This window comes from Zingiber officinale, chromosome 4B (genome assembly GCF_018446385.1).
Source record: "Zingiber officinale cultivar Zhangliang chromosome 4B, Zo_v1.1, whole genome shotgun sequence".
NCBI lineage: Eukaryota > Viridiplantae > Streptophyta > Magnoliopsida > Zingiberales > Zingiberaceae > Zingiber > Zingiber officinale.
Genome location: NC_055993.1, coordinates 6,027,370 through 6,052,122, shown reverse-complemented (window position 1 = coordinate 6,052,122; position 24,753 = coordinate 6,027,370). Strand labels below are relative to the sequence as shown.

The following is a 24,753-nucleotide window of genomic DNA, read 5'->3' as shown; positions in this document are numbered from 1 at the left end:
TCAATGGGTTGGAATCGAGTTGAATGTAAATCATCTCCCAATGAATTGAACCTTGCTTCTTCTGAACTTCTTTGGCTAGTTATTGGTCTGATTTAATCAACTCTATGGCTCAACTTTGATTCTCTATAAAAAATCATGAAATAATATCAAAATTAGGGAGAAATTATAACAAGCTTCAAATAATATCCTACTCATAAATCATGGTGTTAAATAATATTTAATTAAACGAGAGAATAAGAAAATACTAAATATAAGAGCTAAAATAACATTAACAAATGCTAATTATCACTCCTCTAGAGTGATAGCAGTGAACTCCAGACTCTCAGAAGTGAGTTTGAGACCTTGCTTATGAAGGGTAATGAAACTTTACAAGACTTTTTATATAGAGTAATTTCTATCGCCAGTTAAATTAGATCTTATGAAAAAAAGATCACTGATGAATTATTATTTTGAAAATTTTGTGAAGTTTGACTCCTAAATATGATTACATAGTAACCACGATCGAGGAGACTAAAGGTCTTTAATTTTCTCTTTTGATGAACTAATGAGTTCTTTGCAAGCTCATGAGATAAGGCGATCAAAATAGATCTGCATTCTGAGAAGAATGAAGAAAAGACATTTCAAGCTTCTCAAGTGAAGGGAGAGATAGAAAAAAAAAAGACTTCGCTAGCAAAGGTCGTGGAAGAGGAGATTTTTGTGGTAGAGGACGTGGTAAAGAAAGAAACCATTTTAATAGACAAGAGAAATAATTCAATGGAGATCAAAAATGAAATAAAAATTCCATTCAGTGTTATAGTTGTAGAAGATTTGGGCATATAAAAGATAATTGTAGAAATGACTCAAAAGTAAATTATGTGAAAGAAAAAAATGAGGAAAGTAAGTTATTTATGATTCATTCTCATTCTAACGAAGTTCAAAACGATATTTAATTTTTGGATAGTGGATGTTCAAATCACATGACTGACAATAAATCATTATTTAAAGAGTTTGATGAATCATAGAAGATGTTAGTAAGACTTGGAGATAATAAGCATATACAAGTTAAAGGCAAAGACACTATTACCGTGGAGATTAGCAATGACAAAGTAAAATTGCTTTACAATGTCTATTTTGTGCCTAGTTTGACACATAGTTTGTTAAGTGTTGGGCATTGATGATGGATGGCTATTATATGTTATTTGATAATGGATCTTGTGTTATTTTTGATAGAGATTCTGGATAGTCTATTGTTTGCATGCAGATGACAGAAAATAAGATGTTTCTACTAAAGATCTCTAATGTGGGAAACCAAGTTTTTATCGCTAGAGAAGATGATGATTCCAAGGTGTGGCACTTGAAATATAAGCATCGCAACATCAAAGTCATGCGACTTTTAAGTTAGAAAGGTATGATTTTTGGATTACCTCAAATTAGTTCTCTTAGTTTATGTCAAGAATGTATGGAAAACAAAAAAGAAAGCCTTTTCCAATTGAGCAATCATGGAGAGCTTCAGAATGCCTTAAGCTAATTCATGCTGATTTATATGGTCCTATGAGAACTACATCATTTAGCTGGAGTAAATATTTTTTAATATTTATTGGTGATTTTAGTCGAATGAGTTGGGTATATTTTCTAGTAGACAAGTTAGACTTTTGAAAATTTCAAAAAATTCAAGGCACTTGTGGAAAATCAAAAGGGTACCTTAATAAAAATTCTTCGAACAGATCGAGTAGGTGAGTTCTTATCTAAAAAATTTAATAAATTTTGTGAAAAACATGGTATTCATAGGGAGTTGACAACTTTTTATGCACCAGAGCAAAATGGTGTTGCCGAACGAAAAAAATGAACCATTGTAGAAATGGTTAGAAGCTTACTAAATATCAGAGAATTTCCAAATCTTTTCTGGGCTGAAGCAATGGTCACATCAGCCTACTTGCTAAAATATTTCTCCAATAAGGATAATTTTGAATCAAATATCATATGAAGCATGGCGAGATAGAAAACCATGAATAAATCACTTGAGAATTTGTGCTTGTATTACATATGCTTTTATTAACTCTCAATTTAATTATAAATTCGAGAAGAAATATGAAAAATGCATATTTATTGGATATTGCAATCAATCAAAATCATATTGATTGTATAATCCTCTTACTGACAAATTAATTATAAAGAGATATGTAGATTTTGATGAAGATTCAAGGTGGAATTGAAATACATAAGGTGAAGAGACTCAAGTTCATATCCCAATGAAGAACAAAACTCCAACAACAAAAGGTGTTGAATCTTCTTCTTTGGGATCACCAGCTTACTCACCATCAAATTCAAAAAGTAGCAGTTCATACTCTTTACAAGAATCTTCTGATGAAACACCTCTAGCAAAGGTTAGATCTTTAAGAGAAATCTATGAATCAAGTCAATTTGCTCTTTTTGTTACAGATCCTACAACTTTTGAAGAAGCAGTAACAAAGGAGGAATGGAGGAATGCGATGAAAGAAGAGTTAATTGTAATATATAAAAATGAAACATGGGAGATGGTGGATCTACCCGAAGGCAAGAATGTGATTGGTTTTAAGTGGTGTTTAAATCAAAATATCATGTTAATGGAACCATTCATAAACACAAGTTTTGACTTGTTGCAAAAGGGTATTCACAACAACAAGGTATTGATTTCGAAGAAAGGTATTGATTTCGAAGAAAGGTATTGATTTCGAAGAAACTTTTTCTCCAGCTGCTAGATTTAAAACTGCGAGAATTATCCTAGCATTAGTTGAACAATTGCATTGGTCTGTTTATCAATTTGATGTTAAATATGCATTTCTGAATAACGATTTGCAAAAAGAAGTTTATGTAAATTAACTAGAAGGTTTTATAATTGAAGGTAAAGAGACAAAAGTGTACAAATTGAGAAAGACACTTTATGGGTTAAAATAAGCCCCACGAGCATGGTATAACAAGATTGATGACTATTTTCAACAAAATGGTTTCACCATAAGTGAAAACGAATGCACCCTTTATGTGAAGAAACAAGGTAGAGATGATTGACTTATTGTGTGTCTTTATGTCGATGATATAATATATATAAGCTCTTCTGATTCTCTATTGAACGATTTTAAATCTAATATGATGAAGAGATTTGATATGTCATATATCATAATATTATATTATTTTCTTGATCTTGAAGTGAAGCAAGAAGTTGATGGGATTTTTATTTTACAAACAAAATATGCAACATATCTTCTTAAAAGGCTTAGTTTACTCAATTAAAATCCAGCTACTATGCATATAAATATAAATGAGAAGTTGCAATGGAAGATTGTTCAGAGAAAGCTAATGCAAAAAATTTCAGAGGCTTGGTTGGAGGTTTAATTTATTTAACTCCTACTAGACCAAGTATTACTTTTCTATTGGTGTAATTTTTCGGTTTATGTAAAATCCTACGAAGCATCATCTTGGAGCAGCTAAAAAGATTTTATGTTGTATTGTTGGAACCATGGATTATGGAATCTGATACACTAGAGTTTCAAAATTTGATCTTTGCAGATTCACTGATAGTAATTGGGCAAGTTCAGTGGATGATCGAAAGAGCACCTCAGCTAGTATTTTTAATCTTAGATCAGGAGTAAATTTCATGGGGTTCAAAGAAGCAAGCTACTACAACCTTATCCTCTTCAAAAGCAGAATATGTAGCAGCACCTTCAACAGCGTGTCAAGCAGTTTGGGTTAGAAGATTGTTTGCAGATCTTCACCAACAATAAAAAGATGCAACTATTATTTTTTTTATAACAAGGTAACAATTGTAATGACAAAAAATCTGGTTCATGAGAACTAAACATATTGATATTTGTTTACATTTCATCCGAGACTTAGTTGCAAATAATGAAATTATGTTGGAGCACTGTAACACACATGAATAAGTGGCAGATAGCTTGACTAAGTCACTTTCAAGAGATAAATTTATTTATTTTAGATCATGTCTTGGTGTTTGTAATTTTGAATCAAGGGGGGTGTTGATAAAATAGCTCAAAATTAATATTTGAGTTAGTGGGGGTGATGAGATGGCAATTAGTGGAAGTAGTGTTCCGTAGTGGTTAAAGAAAAATATCTATGTTCAATATATCTTCATTAGTTGTGTTAGTAGGGTAGAATAGTTGAGTTAGTGGGTTAGAATAACGGAGTTAGTGATTTTTCATAAGTTATGTAAGTAATTTATAAATAGACTACGTGTTTTATAAATTTTGAAGTGGAAAAATTATTATATTCCACTTGTTCATCTTGTCCTCTTATCCTCCTCCCAATTTTATCTAACATTTATGCCCTCGTCACCTCGCCTTAGCCCTTCAAAAGGAAGCAGATTCGCTCCTCGATGATCTTGCATCACACGGAGATTGACGAGGAGGAAGAGGAGGAGGAGATCATAAGATGAGTATCTGTCATAACTATGGAGTAGCTATGATTGCTGCAATATAATAGTGATCAATGTTGATAAAAATAAAATGTCTATCATATAGTAATTAGTTGCTATAAAATAATATTGATTAGGTTAATCAAAGACAAAGTACTCATATTATAACCATTATGGATTGTAGTTACTACAGCATAGTATTATTAATATCAAAGAGGGAACCACAAGTGATGGAGACGGTCACCCCTTATTTTTAAGTGAAAGAAGTGTAGAGGTATATAAATGGAAGATGAATGACACGATTGTCCTCGTAAACAAACACACATCTTTCGTCTTTCCAATATGAAATTTCTGACTCTGTCTTTATTAATATTATCAAAGTTGAAGTTTTCATACGGTAGCAATTATACTCCGGTACTTACTACAACCGTTTCAAAAATAAAAATGTATTGAGACGGAATGAGTTGTTGTTTTGATAATAAAAATCGTTATTTGACAACTCTAATAAATAAAAAAAGCGCTTTTAATTTTTATCCTATTACGTATGCTTCCTCGAACTTAACAGTGCGCATAGAGCCAAAGAAAAGGACCAGATACATCGCTAGTTACAATCAGTTTAGCAATCCCCCATTTCTAATGGCTACGTTCATCGAGTACCTAATCATGGCTCGATTCATTGAATAGGATCAGTATCTCACTCCACCATATATAGTATTCAATAAATCTTTTTCAGATTTAAATTAACATTCAATTTATCAACTAGATTTTGTAAATAAGCTCATTTTATTTTACCCCATCTCAATTCAAGTTAGTTTAATAAATAATAAATAATAAATAAGGACACGCCAGTTGTCTCCCTGCATGCAATGGATAACAAAAAAACAAAACAGTAATTGGCTGCCCAAATAGATTAACATATCCATTGAATCTCCACGCATTTTTTACTCATTTCTTTCTTTAAAAAAATGTATAAAAAAATAATGAAAATCCACCCTCTTCCAAAACGACCAAATCCCCTCCAAAAAATCAAAAGAAAAATCCAAGAGTCATCCTCGATCTTATCTCTTCGCAATGGCTGACTTCACTCCTGAAAATGAAAACAAAAGCAATTAATTATGCGACGCCTCGACTTTGTTCTTTCCTCTCCTTCCCTTGTTTTTATTTTAACTTCATCGTTTAAATTGAGATCGATCAAGTTCTTCTGATCAGGTGATCGATGTGCATGGAGAGCAGTGGTGGACTCAGTTGCTGGTTCCGGGAACTGATCCGGGCTCTGGAGGAGGAAAGGCAGAAGGTGGAGGTCTTCCAAAGAGAGCTTCCTTTGAGCCTCCATCTCCTCAACCAAAGTAAAGGAAAAGAACAACTTTTATCATTGTTCATCTTAATTATAACCATATATAGTGTTTGCCCCTTTTACTTATTCTCTAATTAGTCACTGAATTTATACAAAATACGAAATGAACAGCGATCGAGAGCTACAAGAAGTTGATGGCCAGTGCTGATCTGAATAATAAAAATAATAATGTGATTAATCTTCTGGGAAAGCCAGTGGCAGTTGGAGATCAGGATTTGGATGAGAAGGATGAAGAGGGTTCAGCTGCTGGAGAGGATAGAAATGGCCATAAACCTCATAGGAAGAGGAAAATGAAACGATATTGGTCGGAAGAACTGCATGAGAGATTCTTGCATGCACTTGAGAAGCTCGGTGGATGCCATGGTAAATATATAAAAAAAAAAATATTTAAGCGTTTTTGTTTTTTTTTAAAAACTGCGAACTGTGCGATTATTGAGTTGTGTTATTGCAGTTGCGACGCCGAAGAAAATCCGGAAACTGATGAAGGTGGAAGAGCTCACCAGCGATGAGATCAAGAGCCATTTGCAGGTAATTGTGCAATCCAAAGTTTATTTGATGAAAGAAATTAATGATTTTATTTAATTTTACTAATTCACTTATAGCTTTAGAGGTGCTTCAATGGTTAATTTTCAGAATGTTTTTCAATAATCCATTGCATTTTGAAGAGCTTTGTTGTATGCTGTTTGTTGATTAGTAAGATACATGAGGGATAATTATGAAGTATAAATGGAGTTCACCCTTGAGATCGCACTACAACAATATCAAAGAACCATCAAGGAGAAACTGAAGAGGAATCGGAAGAAGAGAAGAAGAGAGATGAAGAAAGGTTTGTTGTGGTTTGATGAGGTGCTTACACGGTACACGACCAAGAACTCTCTATTAGAATTAGGTTTAGAGTTACAATGATCTGATTTATTCAGACCAAGTAATACATGATATTTCAGATAAAAAAATATTATGTAACCCTCAAAATTCACAACTCTCGATGCTTCCAGCACGAGGCACTACCAGGTCGTGCCCTTGGGCATGCCCATGCGGGCGTACCAAGGCTTGCTCGCTCCTCTAAACCCGGACACGGCTAGGTCGTGTATAGTGGCACGACCATGCTCTTCCCCTCATACTTGGACATGACCAAGCCGTGTTCAGTGGCACGGTCGTGCCCATGCCCTCATCGACTAACACAGCTCAATCATGCTTCCTGGCATGGTCGCATCCATGCCCTCAGCGGTTGGCACGACTCGGTTGTGCTTCCTGGTATGGTTGTTCTCGTGCCCTTAGCGACTGACATGATCTGATCGTACCTTCTGATATGGTTGTGCCCCGTGTAGCCAAATATGAGTCATCTTCAATAATCTTTATTTTGACAAGTATCCACCTCTTAAGAGAACTAAGATCATCTGAGAAGAACTCTACCTAGAACGTTGAGTTTGGGATGCCTCCTCTAACCACTAGAGAAATGGATCAAGTTCAAACAATACTTGAACGTCTCTTCAGTAATTGGTTTTGTCAACATATCTGTAATGTTTTCAGAAGTATGATCTTTCTCAAATAGTATTTTTGTGGAAGAAATCAGCTCTCTAATTTTATGAAATCTCACAATAATATGTTTGGTCCTTGCAAGATGCACCTAATTATTCACAAATTAGATAGTACTCTGGCCATCACAATACATTTGACTCCACCTTGTTGAACACCTAGTTCTCTGAGTAACACTGTAAGCCGCAACATTTCATTGGTTGCTTCAGCTACTGCCTTATACTCTGACATAGTAGTGGACAATAGAACTATAGGGTTTATCATGAACTTCCAACAAATAGTCTGCATACCATGAACTACAGTGAACACATACCTTGTAGTAGACCATCTGTCATCTATATCCCCTACATAGTCTGCATCTACATATCTTGTAACTGAAGAATCACCTTGTTGTTTACTGAACATAATGATATAATATATACTATTTCTCAAGTATCTGAAAATCTACTTGACCTCATCACAATATTGTCGACCAAGATTTGAAAGAAATTTGCAGTGGCATAGGGAACCTTAAACATATCTTGGATCTTTTCATCCATCCTTGGGCACTGTGTAAGAAATAATTTGAAATGATGCGCAGAGGTGTACATACAAACTTCGCATTTCTCATGTTGAATCTATCTAATTAACACCTTCTCAATATAACTCTACTAAGATAGCCATAATCTTCTAGAGACCTGATCTCTATGTATCTTCATCTCAAGAATCTTCTTGGCTGCATGCAAATCCTTCATTTCATATTATTTACTCAGGATCTTCTTTAACTTGTGGACCTTAGTTTAAACTCTTCGCACTAGTCAGCATATCATCAACATAAAGTATTAAGAAGATAAGTGAATCATCATTAAGGTTTCTCATATAAATGTAACAGTCATACTCACATCTCCTATACCCGTTTTGAATCATGTATAAGTCAAAATGTTTATACCACTATCTTAGAAATTATTTTAGCCCATAAAACAACTTCTTCAATTTATAGACTAACTGCTTCTACCCGACCTGATTAAATCCTTCTGATTATAACATAAAAATCTGCTCCTCTAAGTCACCAAGAAAAAAATATTATTTTTGCATCCATTTGATTGAACTGCAAATCATGATGCACTACTAAAGCCAACACCGCGTCGGATAGATGTATGTCTGACCATCGGAGAAAATACCGTATTATAGCCAATCACTTTCCTATGTGAGAAACTCTTTGCTACTAACCGAGCTTTCAACTTTTACTCCTTTTTTAGATGGATTTTTTCTTCTTGTATACCCACTTGCATCCTATATCCCTCTTTCCTTCAAGAAGTTCCACCAGATTCTATGTTTAATTTTTATGCAAAGACCTTATCTCCTCAGTCATAGTACCTATCCACTTGTCATTTTTTGAGTTGTGTATTGCCTCTTGAAAAGTGGCAAGATCTCCGTTGCTAGTGATGAATGCATAAGAAACCAAGTCCTTAAAACCATACCTCATAGGTGGTTTGATTGTATGTTTGGTACTATTTCCAACTACAGTATGATACTCCATGTGCTTTGAGCTGTCACCATTAGAATCATAGATCTCTAGCTCCACCTGCACATGCAACATCCTTGTTGTTGCTATTTTCTAGCATTTGTTTCTCTTCCCCTTTGTGTACGATGTAACATAACTCTTTCATCAAATACCATATCTCTAATGAACATCACCTTGTTGGTCTTGGATCCCAAAGCTTGAAGTTTTTTTACTCCTTTTTGATAATCCAGAAAAATACACTATATAGACTTCACATTCAGCTTTGATCTATCTTCACTAGAAACATACATATAGGCTGGACACTCAAATACTCTTAGACTTGAGTAATCAACCGGATTTCTTGTCCACACCTTCTCTGAAACTTTACTAACTAGTGCTGCCCTCGATGATCGATTTATCAAGAAACACTCATGTTTACTGTCTCTATCCAGAAGTTCTTCACAAGCCCTACATTCAACCTCTCTCTCGATTATTGTCATGCTCATCCTTTTAGCTACACAATTTTATTGTGATGTCTTGCTAACTATGAAGTGTCTCTTGATTCCATGCTGCTCGTAACATTCTTGAAACTTTGAACCCATATACTCAATACCATTATCCGATTTAAGACATTTGATCTTTTTCAAGTCTGGATCTCTACTTCAGTTTTTTGCATCTTGAATTTTGAGAAAGTTTCTGACTTGCAACGGAAGAAGCATACCTAAACTTTCCGTGAATAATTGTCGATGAAACTCACAAAGTACACCTGTCACGCCCAAAGGAGTCCCTGTCTGAAGAAATTTCGGCAGCACCTCCCTTGTACGGGTGACAATCTGTAGGATTACTACATACAAAATATACATCAGCCACACTCGACTGGAATATATATGCAAAATAGAAATAATATAACCACGCAGTTAATATACACAGCCTACCCGGCTGGACATAAATGAATAAAACATATAACATAATACAACAGCTCACATGGCTGGATACAAGCACAACCACGCAGTTAATAACAGCCCACTCGGCTGGAATAAAATAAACACCCAGCAGCGGAAGGCATAAAACGATACGAACGTAAAACCAACAACGACACTTAACAAAAATACTTGTCATCACAGACTTGACCCAAAATTCACATTGACTTATTGAAAAAAAAAACAAAATACACAAAATCAATATACCACCCCAAACGATAACAAAACCAGAATGAAAACTATCCTCGAGTGTGACGTAGGACCCAGGACTGGCAGCCGACATCTCTCCAAGCATCCATGACTCATCTATCTGTTACCTGGCGAAAGAAAATCATTTTGTGGGGTGGTGAGTATTGGAACTCAGCGGGTAAGGAAAGAGATAGTGCATGAACATGATATATAAGTAGAGAGTGTCAACAGTATACAGTCTCATAAGAAATATAGCAGATACTACAATGGAACCAAAATAAATGCTCATACCTGAAACCATATCCTAGGCTAGGTATAATAGGTCAAAACTGATACTAACTTGCTAAAGCAAGGTATATACCAAATTTCCAATAACTAAACAGCTACAATGAGAATATATCTCAACATAAGTAAGCATATCAGCATATGTGAACAACAGCCGTAAGTAAGCAATAACAGCATATATACATAGCAGCAGCCAAAACAAATATAATAACAGCGTATGCACGGATGGTCACTCTCGCCCACCTCTCCGCACCATGACCCCTGTATGGTCGAGAGGCCGGGTCAGTGACAAATTGTACACCACTCCAGCTACCACTCACACGAGTGGTCGAGGGGACAGTTGCATAGTAGCTAACTAGCTACATCTGCGACGGGGTCCCTGCTGCTCGCACTCCAGCTACCACTCACACGAGTGGCCGAGTGCGGCACGACAGGACAAGCGGCATCAACTCCAGCTACCACTCTATCGAGTGACCGAGGATGCGGCATGCATGCAATGACATGATGCGAACAATGCAACAGTCATCATATATATATATATAAGCAGAAACAGGTATGCTATATGAAGCCAGCATGCTCAATATCGTACATAAATAAGCAACATTTAAAGTATACAAATATGATATTTAGTATCTGCTACGGATCATGGACAACAAGAAGAGACTGTATGGATATAGAAACGAATTTCTCAAAGATTGCGTGGAAGTATCAAGCGCAGGAAAGTAAGAGTGGAGTCAAGGTAAACAATCCTTATCCAAAATAATTCATGTACTAAGGTCAAAGTACTAAAAGAAAACGAGCAAGAAGTACCCGCCTTATGTGTAGATCGTGCTAATTAATCCCACACCGAGATGCTCATCTCGAATCAAAATTCTACAAATCACATGATGTACAATTTAGTTAATTTCATAAATAACAACTAGTTAAACCCAAACCCAACCTAATTAGGGAAAACTCTAATCCAACTATGAACCTCGATTCATCCAAACTCATCCAGAGATCATAGACTAACAGGCCAAAATAGAACCAACATTGAAATCATCTCACAATCTTCCAAATCTGTCCACGAAAATCACATCTGACTCGTAAGAAACCAAAATTATCATTAAAGTTAAATCCAATTCAACCACACTATCCTGAGATTCCAAAACTCACGGAGAACATGAAACCACCGTGGAACCACTAAATCCACCAAATCAATTCCCGAAAACCACACAGAACCACTGTAACTCGATGATCTAACAAGATCGAATTGAACCCAAACAACACCATTACGATTCAGTGAAAACAGAACCACATCCAAACAGACTCCTATCTTCTAATTAAGTCCAACATTTCATAAGCAATAGGGAAAACAAAGGTATCTGTAATAAAGGTTAAAATACCAACATTCTGTCCAAACATTTTGAAGCTTTAGGAAGGAGTAAGAAGATTAACAATCAAAGCATAACAAACTATCCAAGCTTTTCAGAAACTAAGGGAAGGAGCAACACACCAACCAGCCCAACCGAATCCTTCATGATCTTAACCCAAGCAACATTGAATTCAATCAAAAGCCTCAAAACCCAAATTCGTTCACAAAGAGCTCAAATCAAGACCCGGCCAGTAAACACACATCTTGGACGAGCAAATCAATCTTCCCTAAATACCTAACTCATACCTCATGGATCTTGTACAAACATAGGGGAAAATACTCACCATGTCAGTTAGGGCACAGATCGAAGAGAAGAGAACCGACAGCTTTAGCTCGTGGAGATGAGATCGCCGACTATGGTCTATGGTGCTCGTGCGAGGGAGCAAAATCGCCGGTTGTGCTGCTCGCGTGAGGGAGAGAAGAAGACCGTCGGCTGCTGTGGTGCTCGCGCGCGAGGAGGAGATCAGCCGACGTGTGGCTCGGGGAGGAAGAAGTCTGGCGATGGGGCGGTCGGACCCGAGAGAGAAGAAGGGGAAAGTCGGCGACGTCGCGGGGTAAGGGCTTGGGGAGAAATCGCGTGAGGAGAAGCCGGCGGGGTGCGAGCAATTCACGAGAGGGAGAGGGCTCGGGAGTTGGGGCTTTTATAACTTAGGACTTAGGGATTTTTCAATTAAACCCTAGATAAGTTCCTCAATCAACTCCCGCCTCTGGGTATTCCAAACAGGCTTTCTTACAACCCATTAATTGATCCCCTTATGACGTGTCATATGAGGTCCGATTAAATCCCAGAAAATTTCTAAAATTTTCTAAAAATTCCAATAAGATTATTTTCTTAAATAACCCTATTATTTAATTATTAATTGTTCAATATTTTACAGTCCTCTATATGCAACATTGATCAATCCCTAAAGATTCGTATGAACATAGTCTAGAATTTTTTTCATCTTGTGTGTGGTTGTCTTGAACTGCACTTTGCTTTGTTTCCAAGAACACAATACTTGTAGAATTCAAGCTTGCATATCTTGACACCCTTTAATAAATTTCTTTTATGAAACTCTAGCATCCCATGCTCACTCATATGACCCAGCCGCATATGCCACAAGACTGTTTTATCTGATTGAAATTTCACAGTGACAGCTTCACCTACAACTATAGTATCTATCAACCTGTAAATATTCTCTACTAGTTTTTATCCTTTCATCACTGACAGAGCACCTTTATTGACTTTCATTACTCCACTCATTGATTTGTAATAACAACCGCTACTATCCAGCATATCCAATGAAATCAGATTCTTCCTCAGATTTGATGCATGTCTAACATCACCTAATATTCTACTCACACTATCAAATATCTTGATTCTGACATTCCTTATTCTAATGACTCTATAGGATGCAGGATGCATTGTTATCCATCATAATAGACTCAGAATTCACTAATTTATAGGTGTCGAATCCATCCTTATTAGACGTCATGTGATAAAAAAAATGTTGAATCAATGATCTAAGAATCTGTCAATTGCTTTGAACTAGATGAAATTAAAAGTATATTACCATTGTCACTCTCTGAATTTTCATCTTCTGCTATGTTTGTAGACTTCGATGAAATATCTTTACCCTCTACAATGACTTGTTTTTTTCTCTGGATAATCTCTCTTAAAATGCCTTTACTCTGCACTGGTAGCATGTGACCTTCTTCTTCCTCGATTTAGATCAAGCATTTTTATCATTGTCTGACCCATATCAAGTTTTTCCCCAACACCCTTCTTGGTTACCTCTCATTATAAGACCTTCTCCTTTAGATATCTCATAATTAGCTTTTTTCTACTGATGAAATTCCAAAAGAGCACCTGTGACTTCCACTAGCTTGAGAGTTTCCTTTCCCTACATCAGAGTCATAACTAAATTCTCATATGTGAGAGACGACGTTAGAGAATTCAACAACATCAGTGTCTTGTTTTCATCTTCGATCTTCACATCAATCCGTTTCAGATCACTTATGATTTGATTGAAAATGTTGATATGTTGGCACATATTTGTGTTCTCTGTCATCTTAAGCCCAAACAAATTTTGCGTAAAATAAAACTTGTTTGTCAAGGACTTAAACATGTAAACGCTTTCCAGTTTCTGTCAAACTGGCACCGGTAATTACTCATCCATAATATGATACATCACGTCATCCATTGTTATCCATCATAATAGACTTAGAATTCACAAATTTATAGGTGTCGAACCCATCCTTATTAGACGTCATGCGATAAAAAAAATGTTGAATCAATGATCTAAGAATCTGTCAATTGCTTTGAACTAGATGAAATTAAAAGTATATTACCATTGTCACTCTCTGAATTTTCATCTTTTGCTATGTTTGTAGACTTCGATGAAATATCTTTACCCTCTACAATGACTTTCTTTTTCTCTGCGTAATCTTTCTTAAAATGCTTTACTCTGCACTGGTAGCATGTGACCTTCTTCTTCCTCGATTTAGATCAAGCATTATTATCATTGTCTGACCCATATCAAGTTTTTCCCCAACACCCTTCCTGGTTACCTCTCATCATGAGACCTCCTTTAGATATCTCATAATTAGCTTTTTTCTACTGATGAAATTCCAAAAGAGCACCTGTGACTTCCACTAGCTTGAGAGTTTCCTCTCCCTACATCAAAGTCATAACTAAATTCTCATATGTGAGAGACGACGTTAGAGAATTTTACAACATCAGCGTCTTATTTTCATCTTCGATCTTCACATCAATCCGTTTCAAATCACATATGATTTGATTGAAAATGGTTGATATGTTGGCTCATATATGTGTTCTCTGTCATCTTAAGCCCAAACAAATTTTGCTTAAAATAAAACTTGTTTGTCAACGACTTAAACATGTAAAGGCTTTCCAGTTTCTGTCAAACTGCCATCGGTGATTAGCCATCCATAATATGATACATCACGTCATCCATTATAGTTCCTTCCATCGCTTTCAATTTATTTTCACATAGCGCCTTCACCATATCTTGTTGCACTAGTAAATCCTTAACTAGGGGTGCAAATAAATTGAGCCAGTTCGTGAGTTTTTCAGCAGGCTCGAAAAATATTTGATTCGTATTAGAAATTATTGAATTTGAGCCAAACTCAAACATGTTTGATATTTTTTTCGAGTCAAATTCGAACCTATAATATTTTATTCAATTGTTCACAAGCCACTTGCGAGCCAAACTCAAATGAAATTTTAATTATTTTTACATAATTTTAATTTAAATATATTAAAATTAAGATTTGAATAATTTGAACTGAATTCAAATTTAAGTCATTAATATACCTGAATCAAGGTTCAAACAATCGAGCTTGAACCAAAATTATTTATACTTTCAAGCTTCGAATATCATATATATTTTTCGAGCTCGAATTCAAATATCAATGTTTTCATATTATTTGGCTCGATTCGATTCATTTGTGTATGATCGAAACTACACCAACAGTTTGCACCCCTATCCTTAACCCTCTTTTGCCACAATCTAAAATTTTTAGTTCTGTTGAACTTTAGAATAACCAACTTTATAGAAGAGATCCTATATATAATGTCTTGCTCTGATAACAATTGTTGAGATCAAACTACAATAATAGTGAAGAACCATCCAGAAAAAATTCGAAGAAGAAGACGAAAAGTAATTGGGAGAAGAGAAGAAGAAAGACGAAGAAAGGTTTATCGTTGTTTGTCGATGTGCCTACTCCACAAACAACCAATAACTCTCTCTTAGAATTACATTTAGAGTTACAATGATCATATTTATACAACTCAAGCAAATACATGGTATTTTAGATTAAAATACCATGTAAACCTAAAAACTCAAAACTCTTAGTGCTTCTAGCACAGGGCACGACCAGGTTATTTCCCTGGCATGCCCATGCCATGAGTGCACCCACTCCTCTAGATTCGGACACAGCTAGGTCGTGTCTGGTGGCCCGACCATATTTTTCCCCTCAGATCCGGACATGGCCAAGTCGTATTCGATGGTAAGGTCGTGTCCATCCCTTCGATGCCTGACATGACTCAACTATGCTTCTTAGCATGGTCGTGTCGTGCATGTTCCCTCAGCGACTGACACGGCTTGACAATGGCTCCTGGCAATTCCATACCCGTGCCTATAGTAGCTGACACGGGCTAGCCGTGCCTCTTGGCATGGTCGTATCCCATGTAGGGCAAATATGAGACGTCTTCAAAGTTAACACTTTGCATTAGTCGTCACTATACAAATATAGAAATTGATTCTTAAAAATATAAGTATTTGTTTTGTTACGGTGATAATTTTTTTTTCCATGGAGAATGATCCGGTCTGAGATCGAGATGTCGGATCATCCTCTATTAACTTTTGTTGTGTTAGCCACTATCGGGAGGACTGGCTTCAATTGGGTTAGCTTCTAATGGTTCAACTTAAAGCGGGTTTACGTTTAGTGGGTTGACGTCAGATAGACAGAATCCTAATGAGACAAACAAGATATTAGAAGGGGGTCAAGGCGTACCTTGGTGTGACCCCTCCGACACCTAAGTCAAATTTGGAGAAAAGAATGAAAAAGAAAATGTAGAATAATAGGAGAATTATAGTGTCAAGTATATTTGCGCATACCTCTACCTTACTGAAATTGCTACCATATATAGATAAAAAAAAGAAGAAATTTTTGATCAATAAAGTATTTTCTCTTTAGAATAATTGTGCCCCTCCCTTTAATTTGGAGTCATCATTCCGAACGGCTACATAACATTATGTGTTTGTAACCAACGCACCTTTCTCGCCAATGCTCATTACTACTGTCAAGATAATCAACAAGCCTTTTGATCTGATGTCTTTCCGACAATTGACACGTCTTTTGCTCTGCCATACTTGAAACCTAACCTTGTTAATTTGTTAGACCAAACCTTCTACTAACTCGGCCTAAACTTTGTTGGACTCAACAAAGTTAACTCTGATTAACCCCGAGTTCCCCTAAGTACAACTGACCTAATCCAAGGCAATTTTGGCCTAATCCGACTAAATCCAAGTGCAGTGGAGACTCCAAGTGACTCAGATCTATGTTGATCAGATCAAAGATATACCACGTGGAGTTTATATTGACCGAGTTAAGGACCTGCCATACATCCATGTTAGAGAAAATTTAAATCGACAAATATAAATTTGTCAAACAACATATGGATTATAGTTAATCTCAGATGTCCAACATCCAAACAAGTGAGTGTGATGATCTCAACCTTGGCCTAGTGATCGCCTAGAACAATGATCTAGAGGATTGCAAGGCAGGCAAGGCCAACTCGATGAAAAGTGAAAGAAGGAAGAATAGCATGTATTGGGAGGGAAGGAAACTCATGCATGTAACTTCCTCTTGATGATCATCTCTTAAGCGGATATGCAAGAATCGGTACATATGACATAGCATTATTGTTAAAGTCACCATTAATCTTCATCTAATCCTCTCAAGTGGCATGGAGGGGCTGCAAAGAAGTTGAGATCTTCTATGTTCATCAACTTGAATTCCCATAAAGAACTTCACACCTTGAAATACAAACTGATGATATGGATTGCTAACTAATTGAATCCCATCTGTCCAAGAATTAAGTTGATCTTCTTGATGTTTTAACTTATTTTCTTTAAGCAAACACGCACACTACAAAGATAACGATCAAGATTAATTAATGACTGCGACCCACCCTCAACCAGGACTGGCAAGAAGAGGTCAAGAACAGTTTGCGTAGAAGAATTGACACTGACTTTGATTTAAATTAACGTGAATATTGCTAGAGAACCCGTCGCTGATGATGCTAACATCTGAGAGTGAGATCTTTGCTACCTCTTATTGAGAGATATATTGAAGTCATTTTTCTCTGTTTTCCATGGGATGGACGTGTTGGTTTGGGAACCTACGATCTTTCTTTCTTAGAGAATGAGTGTAAATTTATCACACGCTGCTTGTGTGGGAAAAGAATGGTTATCAGTTTGGGAAGTCTTTCTTCCACTCGTAAGCAAATATACTCATTGAAAAGACTGTTAAAAACAGATTGTATTAACTTGATTGCTTGTTTCATGTACGTGTTTCAGAAATTCCGGAATCATGAAAGGGGAAGAAGAATGAGAAGCCCAGTGGTTCGTCAGAGCAGCAGCAGCAGCAGTCCTCAGCCGGCCACCACTATAGTGGCGGCGGCGGCAAAGATTACCGGAAATCTTGCACCGTTTCTAACTCTGAGCTCCTCATTGCTGCTCCAGGATCAAAATTCCAACTTACCAAACAGGCTGGGTCAACAGAAGTCATTTCACGAGTGTCTTTTCTGAATGATACATGTCTTGTTGGAGCATGGGCTCAACTAGTGAAACGGGAGAGCTTGTAGAATTCAAAGCTTTTGAGTTTATTAGGCACACCCAACCTTTGACTACTGTAAATCAAGTCTCATTACTTCCGGCTTTGATTTTTCTCACGTCGGCCATGAGATTGACAAATTTCTTATAAATATATCTGTAGAGATGCATGGAAGACTTGGTCTCAGTGATTTATGAAGGCTTATCGTCAATGGTTTGCATCAATGGCAGCAGTTCATCAGCTTAAATTAATGCGTATGAACATGAAGCATATATATATATATATCATGAGAATTGACATTGACTAGTTCATCCAACTGCAACCTACTTCTTCTAACATGATCGTTCAGGTCTCTGATGCCAGCAAACTGATAATGACTGAAAATCAAAGAGGCGACTTTTTTAATCATTGGAGTGGAGTTTATTTTGGGTTTAAAATAAATGTCAAAGGTGTTCTTTCCGAAGTAGTCGGTCATAAATAACTTTAAGCCCAAAGAATTTATTGTATAATTAAACAAAGGAGTGTTTTTTTTTTCTTTTTGACTGACGGATAAAAGTAAAGTGAGTTTACAAAACTAAATCTGATAGAAAAATTAGGTGCAACATCTATTTGCGCTTTGCCCATTGACGGTAGCCAGCTGCAGTTGTCTCATTCTTCTGTCAAGCAACAGTAAAACGTGAGATAAGATTGCTAGTGGAACATCTAAAGCCTAAATATTCTAAGTTCGATCCTGGCAGAGGGGTCGTCTTTGTTCTTTGTCAGTTGTTGGCTGCTTCGTCTAGATACCACTTTGAGTATTTATTACTGATATCAAAGTATTTCTTAGTATCATCTGCATCAGATTCATCCATTTTCTGATTCTTGATGAGTGGTGAAGTAGGTGAAGAACAGTGCAGTTATATGAAGTACTCGACGATCGAAAGGCAAAATTTGTGATGCTATGAATTTCGTTCTTCGAGACTCGAATTTTCCGTTTCTGCTTTGTTATAGACAAGATCTCGAAATGAAACGCTTGGGAAAGGAGCGAAATTTCTAGCCTAATTAAGCAAAATATTGCTAGAAAGCTTCTACGCGCTGTTTCTTAATCGGCGGCGTCGGCGGCGGCGAGGGGATTAGCTCCGCGTTCTCATTGTTCATCTTTCCTGTTCCAGCATGCGGCGGAGGCATAATGCTTGCGATCTCGACGCCGAAAAGTCTCACGACTTGGGACGGTGGGATTGCCGCGCTGCGGCGGCGGCCGGAGGCGGCGACGGCGTCGATGAATAGTTGTTTTTCGGGGCCGGTGGACCGCTCGAAGGAGACGACGTCGCCGGCCTCGAGGCCCTTCTCCTTCACGAAACGGCTCCAGCCTTTGGTCAGCACGTAGCTCTGGCTGCTGTTCCAGTATGAATACCGGAAGCGCCACATCTTACCAGCGGCGTCCTCGAAGTTCAACAGCAAGCCCTTCCCGTCCTCGCTCCCGCCGCCGCCGACGCCGCCGGTCCTGGGGAGCGGCAGGTACTTCTCCGCGTGCTGCTTCGGTATCACCAACCGGTTCAACTTCCCCACGTCGCTCGGCGTCACCGCCTTGTCGAATAGCCGCTGCCGCCTCTCCGCCCCCGAGGCGCCCGGCGCCGCCGTCTTCTCCCCGCGAGCGACCGCCTCCTTCTCGCCACGACCGCCCACCGAGCGCTTGCTCTGCCTCAGCTCGTCGAGGTAGGTGTGCTTGCGGAGCATGTCGACGACCTCGGCCTTGGAGCGCGAGGAGAGGAAGCCGAGCTCCGCCGCGTCCTCCTCCTCGGCCTCGCTCAGCGGCCGGAAGTTGGTCACCGCGTCTCGGCCGCGGAACCGCTGCGCGGCGGCGTCGTAGGCCCGCGCCGCCTCCGCCTCCTCGTTGAAGGTGCCGAGCCACACGCGCTGGTGCTTCTCGTAGATCTGCGAGCCCCACCGCCCGTTGGGCTGCGGCACCACGCCCTTGTACCGCGACGACGGCAGCTTCCCGCGCGACGAATGCGCCTCCATGCCCGCCTCCGGATCGATCACCACGCTCGCGCCGCTTCCGGCTACTTCCATGAATTCCATCCCGTGGAGACTACAAGGCCCCTACGAAAGACCGGAAACATCCCTGTGTAGTAAATATAATGAATATAATGTATAGCCAGGCAGCTTCTTGTGGATCTTGTGGTGCAGTGGCTTTGGTGGGATATATACTGCTTCTGTGGGTCAACTCGAACTCATCTATGGTGAGAAGAAGCGTCTTTCATCACATTAATTTTGGTGGCTGAGTTTCAAATCTTTATACACAGTGGCGAAGGACAACTTACATTAATACTTTGCATGGGGCCGGAGGAGGCAAGTTGCTGAGCAAATGGTGGAGAAAAAGTGTGGACCATCATGCTGCTAGAAGCTTCTCTTTATCTATTTAAAGTTCATCCCCCCTGAGCTCCAGACATCGCTGCTGCTGCTGAAGTGGCTAGTGATCTCCATTCCTCATATTTCAGCAGCACTGAATCTGAATGAGGGCCTATCTCATTATGTTGGGTTCTCCTGCGCCACTTGTACTTCCACTAGATTAAGAAATCATCGGAGGATTAAACAAACAAACAGGAAAAATAAGAGGTGCAAGGTTCTTCAGGTCACATGAAATTGCCACAAAATAAACATGCTGTGGCATGGAAGGGGATAAACTCGGACATCCTCATCCGTCACATGTAGAGGAACTTCGATCGGGCAGGTGCCAACTTGTGTTTCTACATAATTTCCATGATAGCAATAGATCGAGTGGGCCTGCGCAGTAGATTATTCAGAAAAGAAAAGTATGACAAAATGCTGACCATTGAGGAAAAAGAATAAGCAGCAAAAAAGGGGAGAAAATGGCAGTAATGGAAGAAAAAGAACCCTTTTCAGGAATAATTAAAGCATGGCTTTGTTAGAACTACATACTACTCTTCAATCTTTTCGTACAGAAAAGAGTGTCCATAGATTGCAAATCCATGAGCTTGATATTGTTCTTCCTGAATTATGTGGGGGAAATGAAAGTAAATGGATTTCTGTCCTGTTTGCTCACGGCTGCTTGCTTTCTTTTCGATCTCTTAGGACGTACTGACGAAGCTTATCTTGATGAGTTGTGAATGATGAATGTGACATGCTTTCCAACGTTGATAGAGAAACATAAGTTTCTTGGGAATCTTTTGGGGGCACTTTAATCTTGTCCTTGGTTAGATATCCTTCACATCCACGTGGGCAGGCAGTGAAAGAACTGATTGACTGATTCCATGTTCCTCGTGCATGGTTAGAATTGTCTACGTTATTCTGAACCACAGGTTTCCAAAAGAAAAAAACAACAGCATCATCTGGTCAAAAGTTGTATGTTGCTTCTGAAGAAAGTTAGTTTTCTAGAATTTGAGGCAGATATCAGACAGAAACAAATGTAAATAGGCAGAACAATTTCATTTAAGAAAAGAAACAATATATGAACAGCAACATGGACCATGAGACAACCTAAATGTACGTATAATCACCCCGAAGAAGACACACTGTTGACGGTTTCTAAACATGTCGTATTTTTCTTTTAGATTTTCAGTGCATTTTTGTGTGGCACTCACAAATGGGAATTAATTGACCCAGTTCGTTCTTGGCCTACCTCTCGACGGAACCGATCCTTTTCGTCCACCAAATTCTCTCCTAACCAGTTCCAATTTCCAACTATGAAACAGTGGTGCAACGTGGTTTTATTTGTGCCTTCTGCCCTTTTCATTTGGTCCCTTTCTCCACTGGCTAACTGGTTGATACTATCAACAATTAAGCTGGTGTTTCATGTGTCCCTCCAGTCATCCCTGTCATTGCTTTATTTGCTATTTGCCCGTGTTTCCATTTGCATAGTATTTCTCATCCCCAATCAAGCAAAATTCGAGCTTCCAACTGTTTGAATTCAGCCAGGGCTCAAATCGCGTGGTACCGTCGCCATAATTTTCATTGTACGGCGTTCATCAATTCGCCATAAGAATTTTGGTTGCGTGCTCCAAGTCAACAGAAACCTGGCCGAAGTTGCAACTTGACTTTTTTTACTCTAATAAACTAATACTTCGATCGGAATAGTTTGCTTCTACTTGGGACAACAAATTGATTGCTAAAAACAAGGTAATGGTCAAAATGTCACACTTTGCAACTTGCAGTGGAACTTAATTGCTGGCCACAAAAAGGTCTAGTGTGCATGGGATGACTATTGGTGATTTCAGTCAATGTTCTATCATGGACCAATTCATTATATGAATTTTTTCCCCCATTAAAAATATCAACAAGTTGAAGTAGCAATAGCACATAGGAATTAATACTTGCTCTCTAGCCTCTACTAAACATGAATGTAGTGAGTGTATATACCTCCTCTTGAATTGGTGTTCTGGAATAGCTCAGGGAGATGGGCATTGTTTGACTTGGTCCTCTGCGAAATCTCATGATTATTCTATGGATTTGAGTCGGAGTCAAAGCCATGAACCTCCGCCACTGCTCCCCTCTTGGAAGTGTCGGTGGCAGGCTTCATGGCATTCTTTGATACATTTAAGAGAAATGGTGAGAAATAGTAGAAAGCTACCTGCAAGTCTTGAAGAACAGAAGATATGCATCTTTGACATCCACAACTTGCAGCCCCTCCGGGTATTTCCTTAACGACAGGAACAGTTGACCTTTTCCTTTGTAGTCATGCTTGGACTGTAATATCTAGAAAGAAATTTCTTTTATACATCATGAACAAACACAAATGAGACACTATAATAGGAAATCTTCCTGACACGGTAGACCATCTACTATATTTCCAGTTAAGAGACGCATAATTTGTTGGGGTCTGATTTGCCAATGAACACTAATTCTAGTAGACAAAATTGAGGCTTTCCTGCAATGAGATCTGAGAAGTTGCAAGCATCACATATCAAAAGAATAACTCAATTTTGTCAAAACATATAGAGAATTAAGATCATCGAATCCTCACTTCCCAACAAATTTGTGAAAATATTAATTGTTGGGAATACAGGTTACTGAATTTCACACAGGAAGATAGGATTCAGAACAAGGACAGATGAATTAAATAACTAAACCCATAGTAATGGGACTTTAAACATGACTGCAATATGAGAAGCCTGTAGCAGCAGACATTGTAAAATATCAGTACCTCCTGTCATTCACAATCCAATCAAGGTTGTTATTCATCTCCCGAACCAGCACACAGACCAGCTCAATTTTGACACTAGAGAAACAAATCAAGAGCCAAGAAGGAAGAAAGTGCATAAGAAGATTATCAAACTTGCTGTCGTATCTAGCAACTGTTGACTCGCTGCCATGCATGGAATAGGTTTGTCTAGGACAACAAATCAAGGATCACACAAGATTGTTCTCTTAGGAGGTTTTACCTGGTTAACCAGGAGATTCGGGGGAGAGGCAACGATTAGCCACTAGGTTCCAAGTACCAAAGAATAGATATCACCTGCAACGATAAAGCATAAAATAATAACATTAACAGCAACCATTCAACCTAAAATAACCCTATGATTGTAACAACTTACAAGTCAATCAAAACTTTAAAAACTAAGTGGGGCACATCTGAGTGAGCTAAACATCTAATTGTAACGATACAATAACTATGAATGACATTACAGAACTACAACTAAAATCAACATCAAAATTTACAAAGCTAAATAGAAATGTCAAAGTGTATATCACCTCTTGCTATCATTTCATGCCTCAACATCTCAGTGCTGTCTAACAACAAAGTTCCTATAAGATCTGGACATAACAACAACAATAGGAACCAAGAAAAAAATCATCAGGAGGGTAAAGGAAAGTATTAATGCATGCATAATATTTTAGTATATGTAACTATCCACAACTACAAGTGAAAAAATGTCAGCTCAGTACTAATAATGCACTCTACTACCAAATCCCAAATCAATCAGATAATTGAGAGCGTATTTTGACCATTGGATTTTCCTATACACTCCTACCAACACGTATTCTCAGAGGATGACAGTATCCCTCCAACACCCAGAATTAACAACTAGAATGCATCACTGGTAAAATGCCCTTGCTTGCGACAAACTATATGTCTAGGTTCATATATACAATAGCTAGCAACAACAGTGCCGTACGACGATGGCAGCATGAACATTATCCTACTAGAATAAATAACCACCACATACGAGGACAACATGACTTTCATAATATATATATATATATATATATATATAGCGTAAGAATAAACATGATATCAACTGTGCAACAAAGGCAAAAATCAATAGTCATGACTAAAACAAAATACAAAAACGAAATATAACGAGTACAATCTACAAACAACAGCAACAGGAGTATAACTGAAAAGAGCATACCGAAAAAAAAAAGAAATATTTTCAAGGTTTCTCTGCATCCTACAAAACCCCTCTCTCCTACCTAGTTCCCCCATGTTAACGATTTCATTCCCATATTATTTCTTAAAGTTTTACAACAAACTGCTCCTCCTTTGTTTCACTCTCTGATATGCATACAACACGACAAACTCTTCTCTCACATTACTTGCCAAGAGTTTAACCCAGTCGATTACGATCATTAACACTCACTGAGCCATGGATTCGGACTTGAAGCCGACCATCCTCGCATCCAACCGGTCAACTATTCTCGCTGAAGCACAAAAACCGTAGCATAGTCGGTCGCTGCATTACTCCATCACGCTCACTAAAGTAGTCAAGAGCCCCAGGCCGCAGCCTAAACGTGGCAATAATTGACCCCGCGCGGAGCATTCACAAGATAAGACCTAATTGCAAA

The 24,753-nt window shown here is 38.1% G+C and overlaps 2 protein-coding genes across 2 annotated transcripts; one reads left to right on the top strand and one right to left on the bottom strand.

Annotated features, from left to right (window-relative positions):
- The first annotated feature begins 5,397 nt into the window (after positions 1-5,397).
- On the top strand, positions 5,398-18,050 carry LOC121974563 (transcription factor NIGT1-like). The gene is made up of 5 exons (XM_042525674.1): positions 5,398-5,517; positions 5,594-5,730; positions 5,850-6,101; positions 6,190-6,266; positions 17,712-18,050. The coding sequence occupies exons 2-5, from the start codon at positions 5,601-5,603 to the stop codon at positions 17,940-17,942; spliced, it is 690 nt and encodes a 229-aa protein (XP_042381608.1). The 5' UTR covers positions 5,398-5,517; positions 5,594-5,600; the 3' UTR covers positions 17,943-18,050.
- An 862-nt stretch (positions 18,051-18,912) lies between these two features.
- Positions 18,913-20,721, bottom strand: LOC121974562 (AP2/ERF and B3 domain-containing protein Os05g0549800-like). The gene is made up of 2 exons (XM_042525673.1): positions 20,271-20,721; positions 18,913-20,184 (listed from the first exon to the last, which is right to left on the bottom strand). The coding sequence occupies exon 2, from the start codon at positions 20,026-20,028 to the stop codon at positions 19,024-19,026; it is 1,005 nt and encodes a 334-aa protein (XP_042381607.1). The 5' UTR covers positions 20,029-20,184; positions 20,271-20,721; the 3' UTR covers positions 18,913-19,023.
- Positions 20,722-24,753: the final 4,032 nt, after the last annotated feature.

What these genes read in the sequence shown, in the direction of transcription:
- LOC121974563 (XM_042525674.1), top strand. Translation starts at nt 5,601, where the DNA reads ATGTGCATGGAGAGCAGTGGTGGACTCAGTTGCTGGTTCCGGGAACTG. An exon ending in CCTCCATCTCCTCAACCAAA is followed by an intron (nt 5,731 to 5,849) that starts GTAAAGGAAAAG and finishes CGAAATGAACAG; the next exon opens with CGATCGAGAGCTACAAGAAG. An exon ending in GAAGCTCGGTGGATGCCATG is followed by an intron (nt 6,102 to 6,189) that starts GTAAATATATAA and finishes GTGTTATTGCAG; the next exon opens with TTGCGACGCCGAAGAAAATC.
- LOC121974562 (XM_042525673.1), bottom strand. Translation starts at nt 20,028, where the DNA reads ATGGAATTCATGGAAGTAGCCGGAAGCGGCGCGAGCGTGGTGATCGAT.